This window comes from Sapajus apella, unplaced genomic scaffold, assembly GCF_009761245.1.
Source record: "Sapajus apella isolate SASKATOON/1434 unplaced genomic scaffold, GSC_monkey_1.0 scaffold82, whole genome shotgun sequence".
Taxonomy (NCBI): Eukaryota; Metazoa; Chordata; class Mammalia; order Primates; family Cebidae; genus Sapajus; species Sapajus apella.
In genome coordinates, this window is record NW_022437022.1 from 8,740,406 (window position 1) to 8,751,336 (window position 10,931).

Here is a 10,931-nt window from a genome sequence, read left to right on the forward strand (position 1 = left end):
CCTCCCCCTGCCCACAGCGGGCCCTACCCAGGAGCGCCGTGCTGTCCAGCAGCATCCCGGCTTTGTCTGCTGCCTCCTCGCCGTAGACGTCCCCGACCAGCAGCAGCTTGATGGCCTCCTGCTTCACCCCGTCGAAGAAGTTGGATTGGATGGTTCGAGACATGGACCGGGCTCCATCCTTCAGCTTTCCCACCTGCCGAGAGCCCAGATCACGGGCCGTGAGGCGGGGGTCCACAGGGCCCCCACCCTGCCCCCTCGGCTGGGCCCTACCTTGGCCTTCCCTTCCAGGGCCCTGCTGCCCGTGAACACCTTGCTCAGGCTGTGGCCATTCAGAGACCACATGGCTTTGAAGGACTCCACAAAGCGGTCAACGATGGGTTTTGAACTCAGCCCCAGGGTCTTGAGCTGCAGATGCAGGACCTGGGGAGGAACAGGGATGGCTGGCACTGGCTTCTTCTATGGAGGCTCCGCAGCTGCCACCCCAGGAGGTTCCTTATTCAGCAGCCTGTGGATTACGCTGTGCCCTGGAGGACCCTGTGCCCCTCCAGAAGAGGAGGAGTTCTTACAGCAGAGTGACTTCCCACAACTCACCCCAACTTTATCTATACGGTCTATCCAAGCCCTCCTCTCACCCCAACAGCTGACCACCCCTGCCCTCACCAGCCAGAGGCTGAACAGCAAACAGTGGTGGACAGCAGGGGGTGCTGACCTTGCCCCCACCGAACCCCCAGCCAGGGGAGGTCAGCCAGAACGGTGGGGCCACACACACTAGTTCTCTTTCGTTTCAAATCCAGCCTCATCTGGCCAGCCTCACACTGCCTTTGGCCAGTGGTGCATCCATGATAATCATTACACACAGCTGTTGTCTAGGAGCCTTTGGGCCACCATGTCTGGGATGCATTTCACAAAAGGGCGTGTGAAAGTGTGCCTATGACAGAGGAGGCGGCTGCCTGGGGAACCCCTCTCTGGATGTCCACCCTCCCCATCATTAGGAAGTTGCCTCGGTGATGCCTCCCTCATCTTGCCGCTGAAGGCGCTCAGCCCAGCCTGTCCGGCTGAAGGCAGAGGACCCAGTACAGATGGCCCAAAAGGCCATGGCAGGGACGCACCTCAAGCGCAATGAAGCTCTGCACGGTGTTGGTTCGGTACAGGCAGTCAAGACAGTTCATCCGCAAAGTGCCTTTCTGAAAACTTAGGACAAGAAGAAATGCAAGCAGTTATAAGCTGTGTTCAAAGAAGCAGTGGCCATAGCACAGTGGCCCGTGTCTGACGTCAACTCCCAAGGAAACGCTCTAAAAGTGAACCCCTTACCTCCTCCCCAAAATGGCCCCCCAGAAACCCCTGTGTCTATCCCAGTGGATCCCCAGCACTGCTGAAAAGGCAGGCAGACCCCAGGACACATACTTGGCAGCCTGCACAGCTGGGTCGTTATAAGTTTGGCTGGTCTTTTTTATTTACACTAATTATGTTCTATAAAGTTGTATGAACACTGAATTGGACATGAACACAGAACCACAGCTCCTAGGAGAAATACAGGGTTAGGTTCCTGCAAGCCTCTGGTCACATTTTCTTCAACTGATCAATATACAACCTTGTTTTATGTACATTTCCACAAAAAGACACCTTATTGAATATATGTATACATTATGTATATAATATGTGTATAATATATATATTAATATATATATTAACACTGAACCGTGGCCAATAACACTGTAACTCATATCTGGACAAAGCTTATCTTAATGTGCATTTTCTCCACAAATAAAGCACATCACGACCTTCTTTTGTCCAGAAGTACTAGACAGCTCTTTAGCACAATGCTTGGGGGCCATTCTGAACCATGAGATGCCCCAACAAAGGGGGACCCCCCAACAAAGACCCCACAAATGTGAAAAACATGGTACTAAATCTCATAAAGGACAGGTGTTTACGTATAAAGGCTAAAACAAGAAGACAGTATTGCCTTGTTTGATCTCAGCTGGGAGCATGAACATGTGACTCACATTGTCACTGCTCTCCCCATGTCTGTGAATGTCCAGGAAAAGTGCTTTGAGTACTGATTTTGGGATTATAAGTTTCAGGGAGTAGGTAAATTAGCCAATATGGAATCTGCAAATGATAAGGACCCCCTGCATGTGAGCAAGGGAAATGAACTCCCTTTTTCTGCTCTGCTCTGAGCAGGGCAGTCCATACCCCATGCCCAAGTCTCCTTGGGCATCTAAGTTTATGCCAGCCATCCCACCGTGACCGTGACCCTCACTCTCACAGCCTGCATCACAGCGTGGAGCTCCATGTTTTAATGCAGCCCCCTTTATTAGTTCATTTCTTTTCCCAGAAAATCATGCCTCACCATCTCCTCGAGAAACATGAAAGCCTGTCTCCCACTGTGGGAAGGGAGAGGAGAAGCCGGAAGCCGAGATTCCCGACATCGCCAAGCTGATGACCCAGAAAACTGCAACGGTAGCTGGTGCGGAGGGAAGGAAGCTGCCCTTCATAGGGCACATGTCCTGGATGGCGCGGCCCCTCTGCCACCTGACCCAGCAGAAGGCGCGGCGCCCAGAGAGCCTCACCGTGGACTGACGTTCTCTCCCTTTGTGAACACATCGAAGTCCTCCCAGTGCAGCTTTAACTGTGGCCTCAAGAGGGTCTCCAATTTCTCTAGCTTCCTGCCTTTGGCAAACTGATGGAAGTCAAAATTGATCATAGGCGTGTCGCCTGCATGACAAGAAGCCCAGAGCAGCTTCTGAAAAGAGGAGGGACAGGCAGTGAGAGGAGCAGAGGGAAGGGGGGACGAGGAGGGCAAGCTCCTCCCACAGCTCGACCCCCGGGGCTAACCACAGTGACTCGCCACAGGACATGCTTTAGCTGGAAGCTCACAGTGGACCAGGCAGTTGACTCCGAAAGGGAAGCACAGGACAAAGGCCCTGGGGGACAAACCCCACAAAGAGCATCTTGCCTGCCAAAGGGCAGAGGGTCCCCCTTGGGCAAAGGCAGCCAGAGCCAGTGTGGCTCCCTGGGGAGACCACACTCCTGCGGGGCTCTCCAGAGGGCACAGATGAGGAAGGACTGCTCTGTTCTTCAGCTGGCCCAGGTGCCCCAGGCCCTCAGCGACAGCAGTGCTGCAGCAGGCTGCGGAGCTCATAATCCAGCTCCCTGTTGCCCTGGTAACTGGCCCCATCCTGCTGCACACCAGCCTCTGATGGCTGTGCTCTGAAGAAGCCAAGGCTCCAGCTGAGGTGGGCCAGGTGGGACCCACCTCAGTGCAAGTTCAGGATGGTCAGGGAGCCAGGGCGAAGGTGGGGACAGACGGGAAGCAGGGCAAGGGGCTGCCGATGGCACCACCATGCGCTTAAGAGCCCTCCCTTCCATGCGAGGCTCCTCTGGTCCCTGGATTTCTTCCCTATAGAGTCCCATGAAAAGGAAAAACCGTCCACCTCCCCAGGCCACCCGGCCTCCTCCCGCACCCTGCACCCATGCCCGTACAGCTTCAGGTCAGGCCAGTCCAGCCTGCGCCCAGCCAGAGGTCCCAGTGACGTCAAGTACTAGAAAGACTTGGGGTCACGTGGTCTGACTCAACGTGACTGCCTGTGATAGGCCTGAGTGTCAATCAATGCAACACTGCCATCATCAAGCAAGTCTTGCTGTGAGCCAGAAGCTGGCGGAGGCTGACAGTGCCTGGTGGCTCAGTAACACGCGTTCCGGAGCCAGTGCCTCGTCCAGCAGGACTGATGGCCACCGGGCCCAGGCAGGCTGCCGGGCCCCTGTCTGAGGGGAGCTGATGTGGCTGAGGACCACCCCCGACAGGGCTGTGATCTAGGTCTCCGGCTAGAGTGCCCCTCCCTGCCTGGCCAGGAGCCCACCCTTCCCCGCATGAGGCGGCTGCCATCTCCCGCTCTCACTTCACCCACTGATGGGAGGGGCCGCAACTCAAGGCCTAGAGGAAAAAGAGTTGGGGTTCTTATTGTTCTTATTTTTATTTTTTGGCTTTTTTTTTTCCTTCTTCCTTCAAATTAGCAGCCAGCATCACTGCCAAGATGGGTGGGAAGGGAGACACTTCTGGAGCTTGTTGCTAATAGCAACAAACCAAACAGGAAAAGCAGGTCTGGCCAAATAAAATTGGCAAACCAGGAAGTGCCTGCTCCAAGCACGAGCATGTGGCATTTCTAAGCAGAAGGAAAGGCTCAGAGATCGCCCTCAGCCCCACTGAGGCCACTTCGTGCTCTCTCTCTAAGGGGTATCCTTGAGCTTCAACCAACCAGTTTTCTTCCATTAGGCAGGGGACATGGAGGCTGGTAAAGGAACCAGGAACCCCCGCCACTCATTATAGAATGTCTTGCGCCTGGGGAGAAGGGGGCGGGGGCTGGAGGCCTGGGATCCGTGCACCAGGACAGCTCCTGGCCAGACAGGCAGAGTCCCTTGCTTCCCCACCTCCTGCAGCTCTGTGACCTTGTCCAGGATCTCTGTCCAGGATTGCCAGGAAAAGCCCCAGGGAAGCCTGAGGGAGCCCGCGGAGACCAGCAGGAGCAAGTCCAGCAGCTCCCATGGGAGCCCAAGGAAGAAGGGAAAATTTGAAGGCTGGCCGGCAAGCAGGGGGAAGCCACGGAAGCTGCTGCCCGGCCAGGTGCCCGTGGGGCTGCAGGAACTCACCCAGGACCAGCCAGGGCAGAGGGGAGGCCCGCCTGCTCCTGGGCTGGACTGAGAGGGACTCCTCGAGAAGTCAGAAGCCCTTGAAGTCCCACAGGGAGGCCAGGGGACACACGACTGGGACAGGAGATGCTCTGTTTTGACTTTGAGCAAATTCTCCCAACCATCAGCTCACAGAAATTACACTCACTGTATCAGGGGCCCGAATCACCAAGCACTGCCTGTTCAGTGGTTGGAACGCTGGGGAAGCCTCAGGAAACAAAGGAGGGCCGGGCTGGCAGCTCCAGTCCCTGCAGGAGCCGCCTCTAGGCTCAAGGCTTCACAGCAGCCATCCATCGCCCTGGCCAGCCCGGCCCAGCCGTGAAGAGGGCAGCCCGGCCTTACCTTAAAGGCTCTGTTGAGCACCTCCTCTCCGCCTCTGCTTCCCAGAAGGTTCACCACCACCTGCTGCCCGTACTGCTCCTTCAGAAGCACCATGTGCCTGCAAAGGCAGCGGGCGGGAGTGAGGCTGGGCACAGGCACAGGTGCAGACACTGCCCTGTTCTGCCTCTCGAGGGAAGAAGGGGCAGAGGAGGTCATGCTTTCTCAGTGCTAGAGTCCAGCGCCAGCTATCCCCCATGACCCAAAGTGTAGAAAGTGAGCTGGGTGGAGAGAACCTGTCCCTCCCAGCTGCCGTTACTACCAGCTAATGTAGACTTCTACATGAGTTTGGAATCAAACAATATCCCGGACCGTCTATAAAGCACCTCCCATTAAATCTAGAACACCTAACCTGACCTTTCATCAACAGAGTTTTGCTTTTGAGACAGGCTCTCACTCTGCTGTCCAGGCTAGAGTGCAGTGCTACGATCATAGCTCACTGTTGCCTCAAACTCCTGGGCTCAAGCAATCCTTCCACCTCAGCCTCTTGAGCAGTAGGGACTACAGGTGCATGCCACCACATTTGGCTAATTTTTACTTATTTAGTTTTCCTAGAGACAGGGTCTTGCTATGTTGCCCAGGCTGGTCTCGAACTCCTGGCTTCAAGCAATCCTCCCACCTCAGCTTCCTCAAGTGTTGGGAGTGCAGGCATGAGCCACCACGCCTGGCCTAGAGTCTTATACATGCAATGTGCACGTCTGAAATGAATCTCTTCTCTTGCTTAGTACCCATCCTTCTCAAAACTAGAAAAACTGGCAGGAGACCTCTCAACTCAGCATCCCGTTCTCCACCTAAGTGCTGTATTTCATGATGCTAAACCACAACAAGGAGACACAACAAAACTTGCAGGCTTTGGGAAACTAGTCCTTGTATTAGAAGCGACTTTCTAAATATGTATGTTGAAATATTAGGGAGCATTTCCAATATTTATCCTTGATCACCAGCTATGTTAAAGTAACCTTACAATGTCAGCGTTAAACATGTTGAAAAGTGGTGCCTTAAACAAAACAGAGGGAAGCAATCCAATGCAAAAAGCAGTGTCAGATCATCATTGAACAGTGCAATCTTTATGCCGAAATATAGAAAAAAGACGAAGAACACACATGATGTCAAAGGTGGTGGAATTTTATGTGATTTAAGTTCTTTTCTTCTGTACACATCTTTCTCTTTCCCAAATTTCTATAATGACGTTTCTTTTATGAGCGAAATTTTTTAAAGAGCAATTGATCATGAAAAAATCTTTTTTTTTTTTTAAACCAAGTAAGAGAAAACATTCTCTTACTAATTTTAGGGTAGAGTAGTAGAAAGAATATGGATTTGGAAGCGGGTAGTTTGAAGTTAGGCTGGTCTGCCGCTTCGCTGGCCTAAGTTAAGGGTGAGCCCTGCCCCACCCCCATCCGGGCTCCCACCTCCATGTGGAGGTCCGGGCCCCCCTGGGGCGTGACTGTGTGTGGCCCAGCCCTTGCAGGCTTTCTTTTGAGTCTGTCTGCCCAGAGAAGGTGCATCCCAGGCCTGGCTCTGACACATGCAGGCTCTGCCCCTGGTGAGGGGACCCACTGTGGCCACACATCCAAGCCACGTCCCACAGTGTGGCCCATCAGAAAAGGCCCATTTCTGATCTCTGTCTGTCTCATCCCTGCCCCTTCTTCTCAAATGGTTCGAAAGCCCAGGGCCAGAAGAAAACTGCTAGTATTCATTATTACTCACGATTCCTCATCATTATTCTATGCTCTCCCCACCCCCAAACTCCCCTGATGAAGTGATTCCTCCCCTCTGAGCTGGCTCCTTCATCTGTAGAGCAGGGCTGCTCCCCCTCCAGCAGAGAATGGCTAGGAGGACTAGAAAGACACTGAAAGTGACAAGGACGGTGCTTGGCATGTGGGAGCTGGTTCTTCTTTCCTTCCCTGTATCGTAAACACGCTCGTTATTGGTGAGCTGAAGGGCCTTGCTGACCCAGGGCGTAAGGGAGCACCGGCATCAGCAGCCAGGTCGGTGAGTGCAGGCTTCTTGCTGGGTCACTCTGAGCACTGAGGCCTTTTTTTCACTTCCCCTGCTCAAGGGTTACTGTCATGGGAAGCTACTTGGAAAACGGGAATTTTTCAGGACACTGAGGAATCAGATTTCCATTTAGAAGCATCTTCTCATCTTCAGGGAGGGACCTAGTGTTCGACATATGCTGATGTGCACAGCAGCCGCCCGCAGAGCGGAGCGGGGAAAGAAGAGCTTCTTTGTTCCGCGAGGGGAGACTCAGGCACCATCCCGGGAAAGGTTAACCCTTCCACCAAGACTCGTCACCACACGGAGATGACAGGACCCTGCGCTGGCAGCTGCAGCCAAAGGCCTGCTCCAAATAGCCCTCCTCGGATATGGAGCACACAGAGCGAAGTGACGAAAGACGGCCACGGCTACTCTCAGCACCCAGGCAGCACGGGCAAGGAAAACAAGCATCCTCTGGGGAGAAAAACTGTCTGCACGAAGGTTTTGCGGGGGAAAGAAGGGATTTATTCTTGACCAAATCCATCAAAGAACTGCAAGACTCTTGAGAGCGCAGTGATGTCCCAGAGAAGAGAATTGGGAAGCGCCCAGGACCGCGAAAATGCCAGTCCAGGGACGTCACTGAGGACCTGGCAGCCTGCTCTCAGGGGAACCCTCACGGTGCCCCACTGCGGCCACTAGACAGACATGTCACCTTATTTCCACGCGTTGTCTCAAATGAGAGGAACATAGTCAGCAATTAACATGAAAGCAGCAGCTCCTGCCAGGGAACCGGTGGGCTCCTGCCTCTAGCCAGTGTTGTGGGAAGAAGCATTACAGAAGAGACTTCTTGGACACAGTAGCTGCCTGGAGAAAGACTCACCCTTTCAGCAGCTTGTCCTGTGATTTGCAGAAGAGATCTAAGTGTACCCATGGATTTAGGGATGCTTTCCAAGGGGCTAGGCAGCCTCTGGGATGCTTGTGAGAAGAGAGAGGTCTCGGTCTCTCAGGTATGCGCATCTCATACACCTTGCATTACCAGGATGCTGAAAAATCTTCCGTCTATGCAAACATGCTTCAGCTAGATGTATGTATTTTTTTAGAAAGCTCCTAAACATAGGAGGATTTCTGAAGCAAACCCAGCATGACCTTTCCTTTTGTTTTGGGTCAGCTTCTGGTGGAATTTTGTTTTGTTTTGAGATGGAGTCTCACTGTCGCTCAGGCTGAGTGCAGTGGAATGATCTTGGCTCACTGCAACCTCTGCCTTTTTAGTTCAGCCAATCCTTCCACCTCAGCCTCCCAAGTAGCTGCGATTATAAGCATGCGCCACCACGCCCGGCTAAGTTTTGTATTTTTAGTAGAGATGGGGTTTTGCCATGTGAGCCAGGCTGCTCTTGTACTCCTGACCTCAAGCGATCCACCCTCCTCGGCCTCCCAAAGTGCTGGGATTACAGGTGTGGGCCACCGAGTCCAGCCAGGTAGAATTTCATTTTCAGTTTCATGTTTACTATTTCCTAAGATCATTTAGCATAGATCAATGTCAACTACAAGAACTTCATGTGTAGAATGCTTAGGACGCACTAATAATGTTCTGGAAAAGGCAGTGGCTTTGTCTATACCTGATTGTATATCTCTTTACAGAAAAAGCCCTTTATATGTAACATGCTAATCAGGGGGTCACATCTGGGCTCATGTGACTAGTGGTATGTTTAATAAGAAGATGCAAGCAAATTTAAAGTCTCATTCAGGTAGAATGATTCAAACACTTAACACATTACTTTTGAGAATTTTAATTACATGCACTAAGACAATTCTTAAATATTGAGTATTTAGAGTAAATAAGCAACTATTTTAAGAAGCTATTATTTCAAATACATATTACAAATAGTTCAGCTTTTCTTAAGCTAAAAAATAGGAGATGTGTTATGATCCAATTTCTGTATACACACACACACACACACACACACACACACACACACACATATATGTATAGTGCCAAAATTGTTTTCTAGAATGACATGTAAAAAACTACCAATAGTAAAATCTCTGAGAGTGGTAACTGGGATTTAGGGTATTTTTATTTTTCACTTTATACTTTTCTGTACTTATTTATTCTATATTATTTTAAAACCAAAACCAAACAGCTTCAAATATCCTATAATTTAGATTATCCCTTATTAACCAGGGCAAAGAGATGAAGCCTCATTGCAAGAAGCTGATAAGATAAAATAATTAGAAAGTGCTACCTGAACATTCCTTAATTTACCTTCAGGAAACCTGAGAACAAGTAAAAATCCCATTTTGTAATCTCCCTTCTTGCATAAAGGACCAAAATGAAAGCAGATTTAGATTCAGGGTTCAGGGTCCTCCCCATCCCGTCACACCCTATCCCTGGTGTCTGATGGGAGGAAGACATCTGAGAATGACAATGACAGGCTTGCATGGTGCCAGACAATCCTTACCTGTCAAAAGCAGGGGCATTGGCTTCCAGGCCTCTGTGGAGTCTCAGATGATGGGAGCCAACCTAAAGCAAAGAGAATTAACAATAGTGATTCTTCCTGCTCTGCAAACCGAGGAGGCAGTGGTTTTTCCCATTCTCCTTCTCCCTGGCAGCCACTAGGCCACCTCCGTGGCCCTTTCAGCGCTCAGGAAGGGTGAGCTCTGTGGATTCAGCTAACAGTGCTCCAAACTCAGGTCTAGGAGCCTCAAGTCTGGCTTTGCTGCTGCTCAGTCCTAACTGTAACATGACCATGTCTGGTGTAATTCTTCCACAGACAGCAGTTCCAGTGTAAGATTATGAGGTAGATATCGGATCCTAAGCTCTCTGATAGCACAGAGGTCAGTGAAGCCAACTAGGGAGACAGAAACTGCTTCTCAGCCTCCTTTATGCCTTCAGGGACATCAATTTCCCCCTAAAATCTGAGTCATCCTAATTATCAAATTTACCTTATTATTTATTAATATAACTATTTAATACTCAACTTTAAAAAAACACTTAAAATATATATTGTCACTGGAGCCAGCTTAAAGGGGCTTTCACTGGCCAAATCTGGGATAATCAGAACATTAAACTATATGAGAATAGTAATGGATTAAAACCTGATGAATAAAATAGAAATCCATGAATCTATACTAATGATAACTGGATGGATGAATGGGTAGATGGGTAGGTGGATGGCTGGGTGGGTGGGCAGATGGATGGATGGATGGATGGATAGCTGAGTGGATGGGTAGATGGGTGGACGGATAGGTGGGTGGGTGAATGGATGGATAGATCAATGGGTGGATGGCTGAATGGATGGATACTGGTGGATCCATCCATATGGTGGATGGATGGGGGATAGATGGATGGGTACGTGGATGAATGGATACTGGGTGGATGGATGGGTGGGTGGATGGATGAGTGGATGCATCAGTAGATGGATAAGTGGGTGGATGTGAGGATGAATGGATGGGCGGGCGAATGGGTAGAAGAAAGATGAATGGATGGGTAAGTGGGTGAGTGAGTGGATGGATGGCTGGGTGGATGGCTGGCTGAATTGCTGGATGGGTGGATGACTGGCTGTGGACAAGTGGATGGATAGGTGGATGGGTGGATGAGTGAGTAGATGGGTGGGTGGATGGGTGGATGAATAGATGGATGAATGGCTGGGTGAATGGATAACAGATGGGTGAATCAGTGTGCAGGTGGGTAGGTGTGTAGGTGGGTGAATGGGGAAGAAGAGAGAGCTCTACAGTAAAATACGAAGTAATAAATTTGGAGGAAATCATTTTAAAAATCATCATTTTACAACTGTCATAGTAAATAACTGTTCAGCAAAAGTTACCTGTTGATGATAAATCTTTTTTTTTTTTTTTTTGAGACGCAGTTTCCCTCTTGTTACCCAGGC

At 50.7% G+C, this 10,931-nt stretch overlaps 1 protein-coding gene across 7 annotated transcripts in view; it reads right to left on the bottom strand.

The window, feature by feature from the left end:
* Positions 1-10,931, bottom strand: part of SYNJ2 (synaptojanin 2) — a 118,798-nt gene that overhangs the window by 33,520 nt on the left and 74,347 nt on the right. For all 7 annotated transcript variants that reach the window (XR_004261294.1, XM_032253206.1, XM_032253211.1 and 4 more), the window contains 6 exons: positions 9,504-9,565; positions 5,032-5,128; positions 2,574-2,746; positions 1,110-1,191; positions 271-420; positions 28-193 (listed from right to left, as the gene is read on the bottom strand). Coding sequence is in view for 6 of the 7 variants with exons in the window: in XM_032253206.1 (XP_032109097.1) it covers positions 28-193; positions 271-420; positions 1,110-1,191; positions 2,574-2,746; positions 5,032-5,128; positions 9,504-9,565 (730 nt within the window). In the remaining variant the exon portion in view is untranslated. The remainder of the gene's footprint in view (positions 1-27; positions 194-270; positions 421-1,109; positions 1,192-2,573; positions 2,747-5,031; positions 5,129-9,503; positions 9,566-10,931) is intronic.